At 40.9% G+C, this 22,892-nt stretch overlaps 1 protein-coding gene across 6 annotated transcripts in view; it reads right to left on the bottom strand.

Moving 5' to 3' along the window:
* Window positions 1-1,324: 1,324 nt before the first annotated feature.
* Window positions 1,325-22,892, bottom strand: part of FAM110B (family with sequence similarity 110 member B) — a 108,503-nt gene continuing 86,935 nt past the window's right edge. For all 6 annotated transcript variants that reach the window (XM_068671915.1, XM_068671914.1, XM_068671918.1 and 3 more), the window contains 2 exons: window positions 17,648-17,714; window positions 1,325-4,196 (listed from right to left, as the gene is read on the bottom strand). In XM_068671915.1, coding sequence (XP_068528016.1) covers window positions 2,779-3,891 — 1,113 coding nt within the window. In that variant the 5' untranslated portion in view covers window positions 3,892-4,196; window positions 17,648-17,714 and the 3' untranslated portion in view covers window positions 1,325-2,778. The remainder of the gene's footprint in view (window positions 4,197-17,647; window positions 17,715-22,892) is intronic.

Here is a 22,892-nt window from a genome sequence, read left to right as displayed (position 1 = left end):
AGTGACTTTCTTGTCACTTGTGGACTTTCTGCAATAGATCTTTTCTTGCGATTTTTATTCCTGCAGCATCATCAGAGTTGCAAGTACGGCTGACTGTGGAAGCCTGGCTCCTGTAAAATCTTATTCACATGCCTATCCTGAAGAAGCAGGGACTGCGGGGTTGGACTCTCATTGAGCTGTGTCAGAGGTGCCTCTTAAGAGCCTGGGTGAGGAAATGTTCTCTTACAGGCAGCTTACAAGCCTAAACCCTTGTGGCATTACAAGGAAATGACTTTGGCTTCTCAGAGACCAGGGCTTCAGAGCAAACCTCGGGAAACAAGTCCAGAGTACCAGCATATGTGCTAATCCATTTTTCTCCTGACAAAGGCTTCTTTATTAATGTTTCTGGCTGACAACAGTTGAAATAAGTGTTTTAAGAATGATGATAAACATGCTAAGAGAGAACAATGTGAGTGCATTTTTATTTCAGTATTCACTTCTTTATTTCACTGCTGTACAGCTGCATTACACTTGGCTTTAATCCCTCCAGCATTATTTTCCTTGGCAAAATAGTCACTGAACTGAGTAGAACCTACTATTGGAAAAATATGCTTGAAAAACCAGCGTGATGTCAATGCCAACTGAAAGCTATGGAGCTTAAAATGTCACAAGTGTGCCCGTAGCTGAAATGCCTATCTCCTCATTTTTATTTTTTTTTGACCAAACTGGGAATGTTGTAGTCTTAGGTTGTGAAGCCAACTGTACAAGGCACAGAGTAGCCTACTGAAAATGAATATATGTGCTTTTTTTTTCCCCACCCATGAAAAATCATTTGGAAAGCAATTTTTTATAAGGATGTAGGGATAGTTTCACAGGCAACAAATGACTGCATCGCTCTACTATTAGTCTCGCCTGTGTTAATTGTGGCTATCAGTAAGAAGCTGAGCTACAGACTTCTTAAAGAAAGGATATAACCCAACTTTGTAAAGCATCTTTAATAGTCAAATAAGCACTACTGAGGAATAACTCAGAAGACTGTGGTGATTCATTATGAGCAGATGCTATAAACAGGAGCAGTAACACTGCTAGGTAAAGAAGCAGCAAGCTATTTTAGGAGTCCTGAAAAATCTCTTCTAGTTCTTCAGACGGATCATGCTGCTACAGTTACTTTATAAAAAAAAAAAGTGTATTCTGAAAAGCGCTTTTAGGAAGAAACCTAACTGGGACTATTTTACTGGAACTATTATTTCACCAAGATCTTCTATAGCACTAAAACATACTGCAATTGAGTTCCCGATACAGTTTGAGAATGGGAGGGGTCAAAAAATGAACAAAAAACCCACCATACCTGCACCAGGAGCTATTTATTAGCATAACACTCTTCCTTTTAAAGATTTCATAACAACTGAAGTATATACAAAGTCTTACAGCATTTACACAATAAAAAAAGTTTCCTATTAGCTGATGAAGTATAAGGTAGTGCTGCAATTTACTTTGAAGCATGTATACAATAATAATGAAGCAGACCACTGTACTTTCAACTTCTCCGCTACCACACCACAACTGTCGGTTGAAATGACAGTTAATTAAACCACTGGGAAGACACAGATTGTCAAAAGATTTGTAACAGGTTGACTTGCAGCACTAACCATCATAAGGAGGAAAAAAAAAAAAAAAGAAAGCTACATACTGTCATGTTTCTACACTTTTTCTAGAGCTGTAACAAACTTTCACAGCCTTAGATATAACATATGCAAGACAACATAATCACAAATTTTCAGATATAGTTCAGCTACTGAGTGTATTTACTTCTGAATAGGAGGCGTTATATTGATATGGCTGTGTGTTTCCATTTTTGTTCATTAACTGTTCAAATAGGTCTACAAAAAAAAAAATTAAAAGACAGCATGGAGTTTGTAGTCATGATGTGTTTGACTAATAAAGGCATTCAATATCAGCTATAGGATCTAATCATTCCTGTCAAAAGTTTAAGACCAGGAATCTTAGAGTTAAAACCAAACCCACAAAATCCCCCACCTTCAACGTTTTTGTCTGTTGACTCTTTAAACTTTTCCAACAGGGTAATACAAAATCGTTACAACGCTTACACCGAACCAAATGTAAGACTCATTTCGTTTACGAAAGGTCAAGCAGATTCACGAGACCGCTCCAGTTGTAAAACTGAGGGTGCTTTACCTAGAAACGGAAACCTTTACTTAACAGTCCCTCACCACAGGTAGGGATACACATTTTAGCAAAGAACAGAGCATCCTTTGCTCTTCAGAGACAGTTTTACAGGTGCCAATAAGCCACTTTCTGCAAGAGATAAGGCTGCTTTGCCTATTGTTGTATGTCTAAACCTCTTATTTTGTCTGAATTTGCCCCACCCCCCGAAGGGATTCTAACTTCAGCTTTGAAGCCAGTAACGTCAGTTGACAATATCCGTATTAAGACAAAAAGTGACATATAAAATCCACAAGGAACCACATAAATACCAAAGAAGTCATATAACCTTTCCATGTAAACACTTTGATTATACTGAAGCCCTAATTAGATTCTTGTCTTAAACTTTTGGCAGATAATGTGTATGCTCAGCCAGGCTTTGCAGTTGGTTATTGTTCAAGTGGAAGCCAGGTCAGTTCACATGTTGACAGGCATGCAACTTGGAAACATTGCACAACAAGCAACACAAAGAGATTTGAGAAGTGTACAAGACTTCAAGTAGACTTCACAACCCTTCACAACTGAATATTCACAGACAAAGATACAGTCCTTGCTTTTTCTACTGTGGATTTTCTCTCACACATGGGACACTTTCTGTGACTCTCTAGCTTGCTTGATGCTATACAACCACTTGATGATTCTGGCATTCCTTTCAATTGCAGAAATACCATATGGCACACGGTCATTGGCACTGTCATCGTTTCTAAGGTCACTGTTGCTGTCCTGAGACTGTTCACAGTCTGAGCTAATCATGCTTGCGCTGCGAAAGTTGAGGGATATAATATCAGAGTTAGCCCTTGCAAAGTTTTCCATCCCGAGGTTTTCAAGCTCTTCAGGATCCAGTCCGCAGTAGTTAAAGAATCGTTCAACGTCTGCGTCGACACGAAAGTATCTGTCGCTTAAGTCTGATTTTGACCGCTGCAGGGAGGGTCTTCTACTAACTCCGCATCCAGACTCGACTGCCTCGATCTCTGGGGACTTCAGGGTGGCAATGGCAGCGATTTTGGGTTTTGGCGGCAGAGGTGGGGCTGAACTACTGCAGGGTATTGCTTTTAAGGGCTTTGCGCTAGTTACTTTCCTAATGTCTGAGGAGCTGTGAGAGACGTGCAAGAAAGTCTCTGCCGACTGATCGAGGAGCCTTCTGCTGACGTTGGAGCTGCTCTCCTGCGGGCTGCTGCGGCCCTGCGTGGGGTAAACCTTCAGAGACTCGGCGAACGAGTGTCGGTTCAGTTCCGTCGAATCCGCTCTGTGGGGCGGCCAGTTTCGGGGACCGTGCTTGTGCCCCGAACCCGAGCTGGAGCCTTCGGAGCTGTTGATGATGTTCTTCAAAATCTCCAGCTTCAGGTTCTCTCTCTGGACGCCGCTCTCGGTCTTGGCGTTGTTGCTGAAGACTTTCAGGGTGGGGCTCCCCAGCGCTCGCTTGGCCGCGGGACAGACCGGCGGCTTGGCCAGCACCGCCGGCTTCACGGGCTCCTGCTTGGCGTTGATGACCTCCTGGCTCTTGACATACTTGGCCTTGTCGGCTTCCAGCCTCTCCACCGCGCTCAGTCTTTTGGGGTTGGGCTCCGCCTGCCTGCGAAAGTAGTCTGGTCCTTTGTTCAGGATGCGGAGAGGGACGGCGGACGTGAAAGTCACGGCAGGGCTGACCGGCTTCACCATGCTACCTGTCGGTAGTGTTTCTGTAGGCATGTTTGGTGGTCTTTCCCCCGCAGCCGTTTTGGATTCTTCTCTGGGATCTCCTAAATGCACGGTGTAGAAACATGTACATTAAGCACAATGAATAGCCGATGAATCCCGGGATCTGAGCGTTAGCAGCAGCGCCTCCTCATCTCACAGCTCATTAAATAACGCTGCGCTTCTCTTTTAAAGGCAGCCTTTGTACCGCCAGGCCACCAGACGCAAGCCCGCGTTAGTCTGCTCCGCTGCCTCCTTTCTTCTTGCTGAAAGACGTGGGAGTCTCGCCGCTCCCTTTGTGCTCCGCTACAGGCAGCGATCTGAAAGGCAGAAGGACCAACCACACGTTAGCGGGAGCGCCTGACATCAGAGCGATAGCAACAGCCGACCCGGCCCTCCTCTCCTCTCCTGGCCCTCCTCTCCCAGCCGGGCCGCAAGGAGTGCGGGGAGGCGGCGCTGGGTGGGTGCCCCGGTGCCAGCACCCAAGGGCCCAGCAGGGGGAACGCTCCCTCGGCACCCCCAGCACGGTCCCAGTGTCTGCGTTGCAGAAGGAAGGGGAAGGAAACCCCAGCCCTGCCGCCACCCGCTCCTACAGGCAGACAGGGGAAGGGGATGCAAAGTGTGGGGTTAGAGGGTTTCACCCATCCGCCTCCCAAAGATAGGTGAAAGAGCACTGCTGAACTGCTGGCCGTGGCTTTGACCAGTTGATTTCTACCTATTTTCTCTCAAGCTCCTGATCAGCAATATACTCCGTATATCCCACAACTTCAGTGTTTTCCTTTTTTTTTTTTTTTTTTTTGTTAAAAGCTCCAGAAAATGAGCTGGTCTAAAAAGCAGCAACCCCGTGGACACACAAGTTTTTAACTGCAAGGTACATGCTTCATCATTAAGATACCAAGAAACCAACAACCATAAAGCAGGAATCATAGAACCATTAAGGTTGGAAGAAACCTGAAAGATCTCGCTAAAGCCCCATATTGCAGCTTGAAGCCTACTTGAACATCGGTCCCCACAGCATACGTGCTCCAGCAAGGAAGCAATGTTTCCAGCTTTTGATCATCAACTTACAGGCTAAACAGAGGGAAAAATAGAAATAAAATTAAAAAAAAATAAAATTAAAATTAAAAATAGCTTTGTTCTAAGAAAGATTTTGGAGCACGTAAAACATTCTGACTGGGCTTGAAAGAGAACTTGTGTTGATGCTTGGATACAATTGTTCAAGCTTTCTATGAAGCACGGATTCCAAGCAAATTTTACCTCAATTTAAATCCTTTTAAGTTGCTATCACTGGATTGTCACAACAATCTGAAATGCAACAGCATGGATGACAGGACAAGTGCTGTAACAATTTTTCCCACATGAGGCACTGAAGGGCTCTTATCAAGGAATCTACTTTTCAAGCAGTGATTTAGCTAACGGGCCTCATTTGTTTTATTACTGCCCCATTAATCTATGCTGTCCTTTCTAATATCCCATTACTGCTACTATCGTGTTCTTCAGGGAGAGAAGGAAAAGCTACTGCTGCCTCTCCACTCATCCTGAGGTGCTCGAAGCAGCAGCCTTCCTGGTGATGACCTGCTTTCATGTATAGTGCCATGCTCCCTGTGCTCATCCAGCAGCATCCAACTTACTTAATTCGGGTGTGCCATCAGTATCCTGTTTGGACCAACAAGAAACCACCCCCACATCCCACAAAAGCACCCTTTCATTCCAGCTGAAGATACATTAGGAGTAAAAGAAAGCAGCCTCAAGTGCTTATTCCCAGAAATACATGATATATACATTGAATATTCCCTCTAAATCACTCAAGGTCAAGGCAAGGAAATCAAATATATAAATGCTATAATGAGATTACAGAAAAAAAAGCTGAGCTTTCTCCCGAAGGCTCGCTGTCACAAGCATTCTTCACATACAAACTAACATATTTAGGTGGGTGATAAACCAGACATGCATTCGGTGCAATTGAAAGGGTAGTGAAATGTTAATTAAGCTTCCCTTTCAATGTTGTTTTATAAATCCTAGTGCTAACTCCTCAGCAGTTTGACTTCCTGAATTTTAACTAAGTCTTTCTGAAAAAGAAAAAGCTCTCTTTCCTCATTTGAATCAACATATTTATTGGTACTATTTTGAAATTAAGCATCAAATCTCCAAATGCACTGAAGGCAATTCCAGCACGCATCTGCTCATACACATTTCCATTCCATACACACAAATCAAATCTTTCCACGTCGCCAGCTCAGAGCTTGACGGCTAAGTGCTTGTAAAAATACCCGATCGGTGTGTGTACTTGATGCTCATGTGCAGAAATCTAATATATGAGAGAACATAGGCCTCGTCAGAAGGAAAAAAAAAAAAAAAAAAAAAAAAAAAAGACCCAGACCCCCAATTCCATGTACTATAACAACAACGTTACCCATCTGAGTTAATACCACTTGAGTAAGAGTAAGAGAGACAGCTCTGCATTTCTTCCTAGGACATTGCCATCGAAGGTCAAAGTGGTTTAATAGCTTCCTCACTCAGGACAGCCCTGGATGATGCCAGTCAGCATTGCTCAGAAGGCTAAGCATCCACCAACACCACACTTAAAAGGAAAATAGAAGAAGAAGAAAAAAATCCCACTGTGCATGCATGTTCACCCGAGGGAACAAGAGTGCTTTTTCGTAAGCACTTATGGGGCCAAGTGCCCCAAAGTCACTGGAAATTTGTCATGACTGACAATGAGCTTCAGGCACCCTACAAAGGAAAGCAAAGGGCTCTGGGGGAGCCAGGGCAGAGATGCTCACCAGAGCCAGTAACAGCCAGGTGGTTACGTGGCCATCCACAGAGGTTTTGTACTTGTGGGGCCACTGGTAAAAAATAAGGTAGGTACAGCTACAAAAGAAGGATTAAAGTGTGTTGTATTAAAGTGCGTTGTTTAAGTTTTCCTGAGCTACTGCATTGAAATATCACAGTAAAGTTTATTCAGTATCCGCTAGAAATTATTAACCAGACACCATTAGAAAAGCAAGTGGGATGAAAGAGGGGTGGGATGGATACAAGTGTGAATGAAACAACCCCTCCTGCCTGTGCTGTGATGGCTGCAGCCTAATTCTGCTGCTAATCGGCCATGCTAGTGCAATGCCTATCAGCCCCTCTGCTGTCTGCTGGCACCTGAAACACAGCAGCGACACTACAAGAGCCTTGTTACTTATAAATTTCACCACTAATGAAAAATGCTGAGCAGCAGCAGTACAGTGTAGTCCTAGGAAGACTAAATTGTGCCACTTAAGTTTCCAGTTGTGAAAACCATCATTGCAGCAACAGGGGTGAAAATGGCTTTCTGTTGGCTTAAACTCCAGAGAAACTCCTCGCTTAGCCATCTGAATTGCCTGTTGTGGACAGAGAAACAGTACCAGCTTTGCACTACAGAAATTCAATGGCAAATTTTCACTTCCAGAAAACGCATGAGATATACTTAGGGACCTAAGTAATGTTCCTTTTATTCTATATTGTTTACATCCAGATGTCTATTTTGTCAGTGCAATTTTTCCTGCAGACTGGGTTGTGTTTTTCAGGATTTGCTCCAGATTTCCATTATTGCTCTTCTGTATAAGAATCACTATATTTAAGAGATCATTTGAAAAAAAATATGAAAACTTATGCACCCTTTCAAACATGGCTCACTTTAACACTACGCATGCACAGATAAAAGCTTGAAGTTCATACTAACTGAGCTCTTCTAACATCAGCTACTCTTGCAGAACTGCTCAGCAGAATACAAAACATACAAAGGGGTTGAGGGTTTTTGTTTTTTTTAAAGCTACATTTTCAGCCAGGCACTTTGATTCAGGATTCCTTTGTGGCAGAGGCAGAGATCCAAAGCACTTACTCATTCTAGGCATCATGCTCTAATCACTCTTAGGTCTGCAATATGTTTGTCAGGTATTCACATTTAAGTAACAGGCTCACTATCTGCATGATTTAGGGGAAAACAATACAGTCAAGAGAAGCAATAGCTACATGACTAACAGTAACTACAAACAAGTTCTCTATAAAATATCCCTCCCTTGATTTAAAGTCAACACAGTAGAAGGAGAAAAACTATATAAAAACTTTGGATTTACAGCTCTATGTATTTTAAATAAACATTTTTTAAATGTACAAGAAATTTATGAAGTGGTCACACTGACAAGTATTTACTTCTAGACCTATTAATTTACTAATGTATAATAATCAAGTTTATTTTCTCTCATACCTAAAACTGCATTCTAAACAGAAATCGAATGATGCTACCTGACAGCAAACACCGCACTTCCCTCCCTGCTTCCGTTTTGCCTTGTAGCTCCTATACCTTGGCCAGATTTCAACCAGCCTTTGCCTAAAAGTCTACTCTGAAAACCACCACATATTTTAGCAATATTCAAGTTGCAGCACAGTACCAAAAAAACAACAGTGAAAGTATGGCCTAAATGACATCAATGGAATTTTTGCTCTTGACTTCAGTGAGGACACAGCTTCATCCAACAATGCCGTGCTGAAGCTGATGCTCTTAATTCATCCCTCTGGGACAGTGGATGAAGGGATTGTATAGGAGGTAGGATGAAGCACAGTGAATAAATATAACAAAGGTTGACAGCCTTTCCTCTGCTTTCCTTGATATTTAAAGGCCCGTGTCAATTTTGTTTTCCAGATGGTAAAATATAACTACCGCAGCCTCAAGATGCACAAAAAACATCACAAATTCAAGTGTAAGTAATCAACAAGTGATCTCAGTAGGGCTCAAAGAAATCACAAAACAAAATTTGCAAAGGAACATAGTACACAGATGAAAAATAACAGGCTCTGTTAATGACTAGATGCACTTTAGAGCTGAAGGTCCCATTACGGAGATGCTGCTTTGTTAATAGTCCCTATAAAGCCTGTAGGACTTCACTGAGAATAACTTGCTACAGTTTATGCACTAAGATATACTAATATGTATGCCTAAAATGAATTTAAATTATTCTGTGGACGATTGTTGCTATAGACTTCACATATTTAGTTTATGTTACTAAGTTTAAAAATAGGAGGTAAGTCTAAATAAACTAGGCTTACAGTGAAATAAAATAATCCACATCCAGAATGGCAGCAGTTATTACATTTTTAAAACCAATTTTAGATAAACAAGTGCATGGGTGTAGACTTGGCCTCAGTTAACATTAGCTGTCAAGATAAAGCATGAGGAGATTAAAACATCTTTGAGATCTACCATGACCCAAAATACTAATCAATGTGCCCCCCTTTGGGAACATGAAACAGAGAACAAGCGAAGAGCAGTATCTGTTCAAGGAGATAAAGCCTTGGAAAGGTCACAAATATGGTATACACTGGCCTAAAAGTGGGAGTGGCACAGTTATATAGAAGTGGGAATCATAGAATCATTAAGGTTGGAAAAGACCTCCAAGATCATCTGGTCCAACCATCACCCTGCCACCAATGTCACCCACTAAGCCATGTCCCCAAGCACCATGTCCAACCTTTCTTTGAATACCCCCAGGGAGGGTGACACCACCATCTCTCTGGGCAACCCGTTCCAATGCCCGACTGCTCTTTCTGAGAAGAAATGTCTCCTCATTTCCAACCTAAACCTCCCCTGGAGCAACCTGAGGCCATTCCCTGTAGTCCTATCACTAGTTACCTGTGAGAAGAGGCTGACCCCCAGCTCCCCACACCCTCCTTTCAGGCATTTGTAGAGAGCAATAAGGTCTCCCCTGAGCTTCCTCTTCTCCAGACTAAACAACCCCAGTTCCCTCAGCTGTTCCTCATAGTTCCAGAAATTGGTGGAAGTCTCCACCAATTGGAAAGGTAACAACTTTGGCAAAGGCTACCACTTTGCACAGATGATACATTACATACAATCAAAAAAAACTTTTGACAACTGCAACAATCATCAATTTTCTACTACTTTGCACAGGTGAACAGTACAACAGCTTGATATTTACACTAATTCAGCTTCGCTCTTGCATTACGTTCAATGACACCCATTAATGCTGCATGCTAAACATCACTGTGAAGTGTTACCAGGTTGTAAGCTTGTACGAGAAAAAATTCCTGTAACATAAAACTCTCCATAGACAATATTACAATCGCTTGACACACTTTCTATTATAGCATGTAGTTAAAACTATGAGGTTTAAAACAGGATGCCGACATGCCGAGAAATGCTAACTTTGTTATGGGGAAATCCATAGAGATGTAAATGCCTGGAAAAGCACCTTGGTGGCTTTACTTGCTTTCTGCCTCTGTGAAGTATGCTCAGTGCTCACTGGGAGCTGGATAGAGATGCCTCTTTGAGATAGAAGTCATCAGAAAATATTTTGCTGCTTTTTAGTTCTGAAATTTAGTTCTGTTACTTTTTTTTTTTTTTTTCTTTTTAAACCCAGTAGCTACAATCCACTCACAGTGATACTTACTTCTGGGTAAATTCTGCCCAAACATGAAAACTCTAACTTCTTTAAACAGGTACGGACAGCTGCACGAATATACAAGAAAATTCAGGAATGAAATTTCCCTTTCTTCCAAACTAGATTGTACAAAAAATGCAACTTGTCTTATTATTTAGAGAGATACTACATGCTGTGTTTGTAAAAGCAGGAAAGGAAATCAATTCTGTTTTCTCTGGACCCCTGTGCTGCTTAACAACATACCACACTCTCAAATAATTTCAGCCCCTAATTTAAAAATACTTCAGGAGAGGGCCTAAAAAGTATAAGGAACGTGATGTAACTTATTACATTTATAGCTCTGGCTTTTTGTGGATACTTCTACTTTAGTGCATATTTTATCCCAATATTTCTGTAAAACACCTTGCAAAGCTTTAGGTGACACCCCTACCACTTGTTCACCTGCCAGTCTCAATGACCCCAAGTCCAAAGCACTTTTATCCTCTTAATTCTGCACCTCTCCAGAACTACTGCATTTAAACTTATGCCTCCTCCCTACAACAACCTCACAGCCCTCTGTTTTGGTCTCCTGGCCCCCATACAATTTGCCCAGGATCATCTCTGTACTTTTAGAAACGAACACAACCACCTTTGTTAAAGGACGCTTGGCTCCAGTGCCTCGTAGCGTTTCAGAGTTCATCAGATGCCAAGACAGGTCCCAGTGGTTTGGTCCTTCTTCTCTGAGAGAAGCAGAGTGAACTCTTATTTTCTCTCCTTCTTCCTCACCTCTTCACACAATTTCCCCCTTTCAACATCCCATTTTTGCAAGGTGCAGTAACTCCCAGCAGCAGTACTATCTACTATTCTCCTTTCTTCTCCTCAGTCAGTAGAAACACCCAGCACCTCAGGTCTCCTTGCCCCTGGGCAGCTGACCTTCACAGCCACGCTTGGATTTGGTATCCCGGAAAACCATTTATTTTTCTAGCAGTAACATTTCAGATGTGTAACACAAATAATTAATTGGCCAGCTTTGTGTGTCATCGCTGCACACTGGGAGAAAACAGAGGGAGGCCGAACAACAAAGCATTTTTAATTAAGAAGCTGAAGAAAAATGTTTTAAACGGAACACTTCATATTAATTCACATCTCAGATCTGTGGTAATTCCTAACGAGTCCATTTTAAGAGTGAGCAGTATTTTAAGCTACCCAAACTTCTGAGGTTTCCGTACATAATAGGTTCAGCATAAATCAGGTGCAAGTGCAAATTCAGTATAAATCACAGGCAACTGAAGAAGGAAAATCAGCATCTTCTATCTGCAAAAATGTGAAAATGCAGCAAAAAAAGCACCCTTGTTCCAGCATTATCACATGGATACAGTGCCACGCTAGCAGGGCTGGCAGGCTCTGTTCATCAGTCACCTGTGGAAGCAGTAATCAGGTAGTCGGGAAACAGCTCGGTATCTTCTGAAGAGTGCCTCACCAAAAAAATGATTATCATTAACTCAGGATGGAATATGTATTTTGCTAGCAATATTTCCAACTTGTAGTCTCATTTTTCAACATTTAAGTGGCAGCGGTATTCATAAAATCTTGGCTAGCTGATGCTTAGACTCGAGGCACCTGCTCCTCTGACAGGAATTTTTCGCTTAAGCCAAAAATGAGAATTCACTTCTGAGCTCTTCCGACCCCACCAATATCCTAATACCAAATGGGGACAAAACCTGGACACTGTCCCCATCTCCCACACTGAACTTCCACAGAAAGGGGCTGTGAGAAGGCTGGAATCAATAAGCACATGTAGGCCCAGAGGGGGGTGATCAGGACACAGGCCCGTGGGCATGCCCTGCTCCCACCAGCCACTCAGCGTGGGTGCAGCCCTATTATTTACATTAATGGGCATGCACAGAGCTAACTAAAAGCCTGATGGATAATTCCCAAGCTGTAGAGGAACCAGGGATTTCCTTGTCCCCTCCTTGACCGTTCATACTACTTTACCCAGCAGGTAACTTCTGAGCATGCTGCAGGCCCCAAAAATGCAGCTGGGGATAAGCAGGATGACACAAAAAATGCTCTTCTTCTGCTTCATTTGGAGTGCAGACTGGAAGCCAACCTCCACAGCAAATGAATAAACTAGTATAAAATGCACGTAGAGACAGCACTTCTCCAGCACTTCTGTTCAAATTTTTCCACTAAAAAAAAAAATAATATTTGCAAGCTTTAAGTTACAGAAAGAATGACAAAGTACAGGGTATTTGGTGAGGTGACCGGGTTAGTGACCCTACTCTAGCACAATTTAATAATTTGTAGGAAGTAGGACAACTCCATCTGAAATAGAAAGAGCCACCCAAGAGTGCCCAGTAATCTGCCAAGTGGGTTCTTCCTCAGCAGGTGGAAGAGGACTGGAAGCTGGACTTGCCCCAGTTTGGGGACTGGGGAATTGATCCAGTCTCCCACTTCTCAGAAGCGTACAGTAACCAGTGATCTCATGGGCAGAAATGGCCAGCAGCTTCTACTGCCAAGTCATTTTTGTGGGAAAAAAAAAAAAGTTTACCAGACTTTGTCATAAAAGGCCTCAAACCCTGAAACCTCTAGTTGCCATGTTTAGACTTTACTGAGAAAGTTTTCCAAACAGTTCACAATGAGAAATATACTGAAGGAACATAATATTGTAACTATAAACATGTTTTATTTAAAAACAATAAAGCCACAATGAAAATAGCTGCAGTTAAGCATTCTCTTGCAGTTACTAACCCTGCAAAACTCCAGAAATGTTACAGTACATGAAGATCCAGAGTAAACAAATACAGCCCAGAAGGGAAACAGTCCTAACAATTTATGCTGTGAAAAAGGATACCACAAAGAGCTTTTATAAATGGAAAAAATATGTCAGACTTGAAATTTTATTTCCTTTAGTAGTCAGAAATTTAATTAGTAAGAACTTTTAAAAATACTTTAAAACTTTCAAAACAAATTGAATAGTTTCTTTCTGAAGTTTCTTACTGTTTATGAAAACATATTTGAAAGTAACAGTGCACAGGTGTATGGAGAATTTCTTATAATACTTAAAATTTTTTACAAGTAAGAAACCAGAAAGTCATACAGATTATGCATAGTTATCTATTTTCTTTCTAAGTTTAACAGCTTGTTGTTACCTTACTACACAGAAAATTCTTTTTTGGAAACTCCATACACAAATACAACCATTTCACCCTTTAAAATATAGAAAATGAATATCTTCTATTACAAATCTAGGAGATGACCTTTAATAAAGTAGTTGGGGAGCTGGAGTTAGATATTGTTAAGCTCCTGTCCAAGCAGAGCCATTCTGTGATTCTACGTAATGCACTAGGCACGGTTAAGAATTGGGCATGCTGAAAAAAATACCATTAGAAAAATGACAATGTTCACCCAGAGGAGTACAACAGAGTGGCCCAGTTCTGACAACTGAGGACTTTCAGTCACTTTGCTGATTAGCTGTGGGGTGTTGTTTGTCAAGTCTTTGTACTAAACATCCTTCCTATAACATGACATATTGCTGCAGTAAGGTCAGCATGGCTATTTAAAGATAATTTCTACGCCATGATTGTCCTGGGCTAACCATTTATAAGCATTCAGACTTTAAATACATGAAATATTGCCCATTTATTTTTTCTTAAATAAACGAACTCTAAAAGTTTTGACTAAGTAAAAACAAATCTCTCTCTTTTTTTTTTTTTTTTTTTTTTTTAGCATGTGTTGTTGTTTTATTAAGCACCCAATTTACAGCAGTGTTCCAGGGCACTGCAACCTTCAGAGTGACTCAGTGAATGATATCTTTTATTTTTGACTGGTACAGCTATGTTTTTCTCTAGATAAGAGGACATTTTCCCATACCACAGGATAGTTCATTCCTTTTTCCTCCAGCCTCAATTCTAAACATACATGGCACTGGAAGACAAGAAAGAAAATCAAAGGAGTGCATAGCTCTACATCTGCATATTTAAGATTTGTTTACACACATGGTTAAACATACCAATTTTGGCTCCGGAACAAAATGCAATTTAGGTCTTCAGTGTTATTTGAAGATGTTGCAATCAATATGATATAGCTGTATAACCCTACATAACTATTGTATTGCACACGCATGGCATGATTGCACATTTGTGTGTGTAACTCCTTAGACTATACCAGATGCATTTACTGTAGCTGCTAGAATACATTGAGTGTATTTCCTATTATTGACATGTAATGTAATGAGTCTTCATTAAAATGGTGCACTTAAAAAGCTGCATTTATTAAGTCAGAAATGCCCAGGGTCTTCTTACTAAATGGTTTTCAGCATATCGGAGGACCCTCATGAAGTTACAGTTATGACAGAAATTCTTCCTGGACACATCTTCTGAGACACCATAAAAATCACACTGCCTTACAGACAATAAAGTGTGTGTTGAGTCATAATGACCAGGGCACCAGGGCATTTAATAAAGTGGAGAGAGAGGCAGCAGAGGGAGGGTTGAGGCATCCCAGCTCCAATTAAAAAACATAACAAAACAAACACACAAAAAAATGGGAATTGTGAGTGTGGGGAAAGGCACAAGAAGCAGGAAACGGTAAGACAAAAGTCAGAGGAGAAATGCAGTTACTAGGGGAAGAGCAGAGAATAGGTGATGGGCATAGAGATGGGGGCAGCAAAAGAGTGAGGTGGGAAGAAAATGTTTGTAAGGATAGCAAGGGATTAAAGGAAAAAAGGAAGATACTTCAAGTGCTCTTCCTCATCACCCCTGGCTCAACTCCTATGTTCCACATGGGGAACAGAGACGTCTAAGGGTGCAGGGGAGAAGTGCAGACCATGCTGGGGCTGCACGCAGGAGACACATCCCTCTCCTGCAACCTCTATGCCTGGGACAGGTCGTCAATTGAGCCTGATGGGTTGGCAAGGAGGAACTGGCAGCAGGAAGGTTAGCAGAAGGAGGTGACAGAAGGAGACCAGCCTTTGAGCCCTGTGTATTTGCAAGAGGAAAAACAGCGGAGGAAATCCAATCAACCAGAAACACCTGCCAGACAATAAAAGAGTGCAGAGGTTTGCTGTAGGTTCCCTAGCAATGCCAGTTCTTCCTTTTGGCGTAGCTTCAGCTGTTTTTCACGTGCTGTCGGCTGCTGCAGAGCCAATACAAGCAACAGACTTGCCCTTGGCAAGTCCTGAAGCTAGGATCACTGTTGACCCTCTCTACAGAAGTGCCTTGGACCACAGCTTACACAGACTGACTTGTTATTTCTCTACTCGTATCACCCAGATTAGTTATTTCTCTACTCATATCCCCCCAGATTACTTCACCATTGCCTACATATCCATCCTTCTCTTGTAGCTGTGATACACAGCCATGTTAATAGTTCCCCTCTCTCCAGTAAGCAAAACAAATTCTCCGAACAGGACTGAATATGATTGCCCAAAGTAACAGAGGAAATTTGATTCCAGCCTAGAAATTGGATACAAGTCTCCTGAGTTCAAAGCTAATGCTTTACCCTGATAAATCGGTATGTCTTTAGAGGTAAATAGCATTGAACTTTTTTTTTTTTTTTGAGTAGGTGGATCTAGAGAAACCAAACTTCAAAATCAGAATGCCAAGCCCTCTAAGACTAAAGAATTACAGGATGCTGCAATCAAGGCTCTGAGCCTCAGCTGAGGAGATGCAGTGTCAGCTGTTTCACCTGCCTGTCTTTGCCACGTAAAGGTAACCATTCCCAGCCAGACCACCATCCCTGTCACTTCCAGGGAGCCAGCAGAGGAGCTGACCAGCCCCTCACTCACTAGCACCAGCATCACTAATCTGGGCACCTTGCTCTGGGTGGCCCTGCTTGAACATGGGGCTGGACCAGATGGCCTCCAGAGGTCCCTTCCCGTCTTAGTCATTCTGTGATTCTGACCTGCACTGGTCTCCATACAACCTCTAAAAGCAAAAAAAAACTAGGAGGGCTGGCTGTGTCACTGCATTCAGGACCGAATGCTGTCATTATCATAAATCATGGATTCCATCTTTCACACTTCAGAATGCGTGCTATATCTCCCACACCATTACAGATCTCCAAGAGCATCTGTATGAACACCAAACATTGAGTCCATTCTGTAAGACGGTGGAAACAAATTCCATACAGCATGGCATCATGAAGGTAAGAACATGAAATGTGATGATGAATTAGTACAGGTTAGCTTCTAACTACAAACAAAATGAAACTGAACAATTACAAAGCTTTGAATGTTCCTCGCATCTGTCCTTGCAGCAGCTACAACAGCTTTGCAGTCTTTAATTTCAGACCACAACAGATCTGGAATTTCACATTCTGAATTTTCTCAGCTGACAGAAATCGTTTTTGGGATGATTTCAACATTCTGGGAACTGAATTTTACCCTTATATTAGCCATGCGTATTCTCAGACTTAGCATTTTAATCTAAAATAAAAACAGCAGTGATAATTGTTAATTTAAGACCCCACACGATGCAAATTTCTATTCTGGAGCCAAATATGGTGATTGGAAACAGATGAACACAAAATGCCTTCTACTGAGTGGAGTTAAAACTAAGTATTAGTGAAGCGTGTTGCTAATTTGATGCATCAGAAATTGATTACTGATTTTTTCTTCGCCACAAAGAAATGCTGAAAGTGCTCTACTAGCCTTTAGAGAATTGCATGATCATGGGTACCAAGTGCCACGCTCATATAACTGCTGTCTCCCTGGGTTTTAGCTGGTTTCCTTGTACTAACTGAGCACAGAGCTACTCAATATACAATACACTTTCCATTTTTTCCGATATTGGATTTTCCCCCTTTTGTTTAGCAGTTTTTAAGATTAAGTTAAAGATTTTAAGATTTAATACTCATCCTCAAATTTAATACCCAACCTCAAAATCAGGCTTAGCGTGTTGTGGACAGACTTAGGGATGTTTAAGCTTTCTTCTGGTTTTGAGCATGTATGTAGTTACCAGATAAATTGCAGAAAGCTCTGGAGCACTAAGGTTACAAGTGATTGCTTATGCTGAAAGTCTCTGTTATGAAACAGGGTCTACTCAACTGGAAAACTGTAACCAAAGTACAGGTTGGGAATAAAGAAGGAAAAAACACTGGGAGCTACTTGATTATTTTGAGAGAGGATTCTGCCATGTTGAAATGTCCTTCGCTCTGTGATTGAGGCTAACAAAAGCAAACCATGATCTTTCTTCAACAGTACTAATGACTCCACCAACTCAATCAATTAGTAAAGGTCAAGAATGAGAGATTTATTACCAGAACACACCTCCCAGGACAGCAGAGGAGGACAGAGGAAAGTGCCTCTGGAGCTGCCCTCCTTCTGTTAACCCCCGGATAACAATATGTATTTTAATTCAAAAGGGTACCTGTAAAAGTGCAAGGCCAAGCTCTTGTCCAGGCTCTGAATGGTAGGCTGTAATGCTCCAGGGGGCTCTGGAAAATAAGAAAAAAGAAAACAACTATGAAAAAAGCAGTTTAAAAAACAAATAAATAAACAAACAAGAAGAAATATGGCAGCTGCATACAGATCAACTGGAAGATGTGGAAATGAAGCACCAATGGCTGGTCCGTGTCACTAGAAGGGAAGGAAAGCAACATGCCACAAGAGCAACTAAAACTATTCACATGAAAGATGAAATACGTGATGGAGATCAACACGGCTGCACACTGGAAAAGCTCAAAGTTGTGTAATTATAACTAATTAAAGAGACATTTGGGAAGCCTCAGATCATAAGGTCACATATGCCACAGCATCTCAGGTGCAAGACTGAGATGTAGCCATACTGTGAATAAATGCACAAATGCGAACAGGGGCAAATTTCAAAACAGAATTTAGCATTCACAGATGAAGAGCAACATAAAATTGCACATTTTAAGTTCTTGTTATAGATTAATAAACACTTTTTTTTAAAAAACAAACAAACAAAAAAACCCAACCATTTCCCGATGAAAAGGGGAAGAAATAATGGTAACAAACAAACAACAAAGCAATTTCTATGAAATAGCTTTAGCAGGGCTTGGAATCAGTGTCAGCTACTGTGGTGATAGTGGTCTGAGGAAAACTATCAATACTTAAATTTACTTTGCAGAAGCTGGTAGTTCATTTTGACATGGAAATACAGACTCCACAAATTTGTTTTTAGTGACCTCCAATATTTACAGTCAAGTTCAAAGAGTTTCACTTCATATTGATTATCTTCTTTTTCTCTCCACCATTATTAAGTAGTATTTTGAATTTAGATCAGTTATTACAATGCATGCAAAAAAAAACAACACATAACCTTTGTATTTTGTGTCACCTGCTAAACATTTGTAAATATCTCCATGATATATTGGGCTGATGTAAAACCAAATAATTTAACATTTTGAGATTATATTCCTGTAATTAAGCATTTCCATACACAAAAGTCAAGAGAAAAAATAAATCTGTGTATTAATTTTGACAGAAGAACAGTTCTGCAGAAGAATACAGCCTTCCTCCCAAGCAGAAGTGTGTTGGTTTGAGTTCAGTTGGGTTCACAGAAATTTGCTAGTCCTGAATGTGCAAAAACACAGACATGCTGTAAGGGCAAGCACCAAAGAGTATCCTTATATCAATATATACACTTTTTTATTGATAGAAATCTATAAGGCTTACTCTAATACTAGTATTTGAAATGGACTTGAAAACTATCAGAGATAGTAGCTATACACAAAAATAAAGCCCTTCAAAATACTGGCATGACTAGAACATTTTCTATCATTTCCGCAAAAAATGTAACGCTTATTTTAGACCATTATTTCGAATAGCAACAGGGATCAACACATTTATGATGCGACTGTCAGTGTGAGCTATACAGCTGAGTATGCTCTGATTTAGTGAACAGCAGCGTATACTGTTTCAAAGACATGTGGCCTACTGAACCTCCTAAGTGCTAGAAAAGAGGTCATGATAATAAAAGTGCAAGTATTAATACTGGAGAAGCTCTCATACAGTGGATTGTCATAATTCTCTGGTTCTGCAGTAAACATCCTCCTCCACGTCTCAAGGGTTTCTCGAGAGGATATGCATTAAACTGTGAAATTACTAGGAAGGGACACGCCACATGGGCTTCACTGAACTTGGATCTGGACCCAGGATAGCAATGAAAGAGAAAGATACACAAACAAAACCCACACAGATTAACGTTCTGTGGAGCTTTTAAGCACATTACTGGTTTCAACGTTCATGATATGGAACGAAACACCAACGGCTCCATTTAGCAGCCACAAAAAGGATGTACAGTGACAAAACTGTTAATAGATGGAATAATATGGAGTCATTCAGCTCACGAAATACAGATAAAAGGCACAAAATTCAATTAAGTAGTTTATACAAAGCATGTTTCTAATGGCTTATACACACACATTATCTGCATTATAAACATTCAACCATGTAAACTATTGTACCGCATTGCCACAAGGGCTCTTTGTACCATTCCCAGGCAGAAAGCACATTTCCAAATAGAAACCTAAATATTATGCAAGTTCTTCAATCATCACGACAGCGCAGTGCTCCCCAATCTACATGGGCCACCCACAAATGGGACCAACCATGAAGATCGACCATGCGCAACCATCTAGGGGGGCCTGGGTGCCTCCACCAGCCAGGTGTGGGAGCAGGCAGGAGAGCACATCCTCTGGCAGGTGGCAGTGGATTTTGTAGGTGCAGGAATGAACAGTCCAAGGCAGAACTATATATTAAATTCACTGCTTGAAGTGGACGTATTGTTTTGGTAACAAGTCTCCTCCAGCACTCTATCAGTCCAACACGGTGCCCTGCAGTGACACACTTCACAAAAACTTCTTTAGCTACCCAGCATCCTTAACACAACTGAGAGGGACCAGGTACAATATTTTATATGTTTATAAACATTTGAAAATTTGTAGCTGCAGTAAAAACATTGAGAAAACTCAGCACACAACCTAAATCTCAGCAGAAAACATGAACGAGGATTGTTCAGCATATTTGGCAGGACAGAAAGTTCAGTCTCAGTTTATCCTAACTTTTTTTTTTTTTTTAAGAAGTAACAATGTAAATTTTATTCAGTTATATTTACCCAGGTAGACATAATTCTACTGTATTTAGAAAACCTCATCCCTTCTGATCCTTCTCACAAACTGTTGGTTCCCCTACCTATCCGCGTAGCCCAGCCACAGCACATAGCAACCTAGAAAGTCCACCAAATAACCAACACTTTTCTTCTCACTGAGGCAGAAGGAAGGCCATTAAGATGTTCCACACCTTCTGGGGAATTAGCAGCACAACATGCAGCCAGCCTTGGCTCAGAAGCACTCACATACTTGTGACTAAAGCAGTACCAACGACTGGCCTCCAAGAAGGCAATAGAGCTTATTACTGCTGACAACCAACATCACTGATTCTTTGGTTGCTTTTAATCCTTGCTTGGATTTCATCCTGGACCCGAAGGTCCAGGATTCCATTTCCCTTTGCAGATGTATGATTCAGATGAAAATACAGCTAGGCTTGCTGCCATACAGTTTTTACATTGGACACACAATACAACGTGAAAACATTTGCTAGCATGTACAAATGCTAGCAGTGCTTCTTTCTGGGGTTGCCCAGATCTGCTCCCTGCAGACAGGGTGCAGCAGGCACCCGCCTCAGCATAAATGCAATGGTATGCACTGCCAGTTTTGCAAAGTTACCACTCCACTTATTGCTCATTTCTCCTCTTTCTTAGATTTTTTCCCTTTAATCAATCTAACAGGACCAGTGATAGCATATTCATATCACCTCAACGGGAAAGACTGGTCTCCAAAATTCTTCCTTTTAGAAACAGCAAGCGGTCCGACAGCACTCCTCTTAAAAATCAGTAATAATTATGCTGATGTAGTGCCAAAGACATGGTAGCTGATATCTGTGCAAAGAAATGATTGATCATGAGCTCCTGCTAGATGGGTGCATGGGATGTAGTTTAACTCTGGCCTCAAGGCAAATCATTAAAGCAAGTATCTTCATCTTTCCAATTCTCTTGTTCTAAAGAGTGAGGGGAAAAAAAAAAGAAAAAAGATTTTAAGATATATCAGATCTAAAACAGCACAAGGAAAGTCATGTCAGACTTCTAAAAAAAAAATCACAGAAATCCATGAAACTAAACAGTGTACACAAGCCAGTTTACCTCCTGAGCTTTAGCTGAAAGATTTAGCATCATTTATAAGGGCAGAAGATATATAAAACCTAGACAGGAGGCAACAAGATAAAAAAAACTGGACTGGAATGAGACTAAGAAATGATAATTTCTTCAATATATTTCTCATCAACAATTCATACAGATTTGAACTAGCATCTTCTTCTCTGAACTGGTGTTTATCTATTGCTTTGTTTTCTAAAAAAATCCCACAGCCTCATTCAAATTTCTCTCAAAAAATCATTTTTGAATGCCTATAAAAACACTCCATAATGGCCAGGCAGCTGGCATACTGCAATTGCTTGTTATCCTAATTTTAACAGTCTCTCTCATCTGCTGGAAAATCAAGGTCAAGTGAAAAACATTAACAACCACTATAAGGAGATCTGGGATCTTAAAATTATGTTTGTAGCTAAATACATTCTGAACGTTTCTACTATTTTCTTCGCACACTTTTTTTTTTTTTTTTTTTTTTTAAGCAAAAGGATATATGAACTGTTAAGGAAGGAATTATGTTTCTTTTTGAGCCTGAATGACTTCAAGAAATCCACACCCAAGCTAGATGCTGGAAGGTCTGAAGTTCTCCTTGCACTTGTAGGGCTGGGACATTCTAGTAACATGCTACATTTAGAAGAGTTATTAAATAAATGCAGAGGTAATAAAATGAAAATAAAGATTTCCTTCTCTTTCTGGCTAGCTTCCCTACTTCTTTCTGTGGGTCAGCATTATCCCCTAAAGGTACCTGATCCTCCTGAGGTCAAAGCACATTTGAAAGCACACTTTCAAGTAGTGGAGCCAGAAAATTTCACTTTGTGAAGGGACTAAGTGGTCCCTTTAGTCATCTTCTTGTTAGTTTAGCATCTTTACAATGGAAACACTAAGCTATGTGCAAAAACACCAAGGGGCACAGATTGTTTCAAAATCTGAAAGGAATGGCCAACTTGCCTGCCACAGAAGCAAGATCCCAGAGAGGATTTTTAAAGAAGAAGAGAGCCTAATATCTGGATTCCTTACTTGAGATATATCTGAAGAATGAAAAGTCATCTGGCCCTGGATACTATGAGCAGAGGGACAGTTCATAACCAGTTCTCACAGACCCTGCCAAGGATGTGTCTTCTTCAGCAGCTCTTAACTAAAGAGCATGGTGAGCCCCATGCCTGCAGTAAGCATACAAGGCATCATGGACACGATTCAATGAATTCCCATTTTTACTTGCTGGAAACCAGAATGATTAGTTGCTGAGCCAGAACCTGGCTTTTCCTTAGATATTCACAACCTGAGAACTACCAAAACCTATCTTAAAGAAGACAATGAAAAAAAAGGGGAGTTTCCTCTTGTTAAAGAAAAATGAAGAAAAAACAGAAGAAAGTTATTATAAAAAAAAATTTGAGTATTTTCTTGGGAAACATCATGTCACTGTTTGTAGCCTCCCTTCTTTATG

Source organism: Anas acuta, chromosome 2, assembly GCF_963932015.1.
Source record: "Anas acuta chromosome 2, bAnaAcu1.1, whole genome shotgun sequence".
NCBI lineage: Eukaryota > Metazoa > Chordata > Aves > Anseriformes > Anatidae > Anas > Anas acuta.
This window is presented reverse-complemented; position numbering and strand designations above follow the sequence as displayed.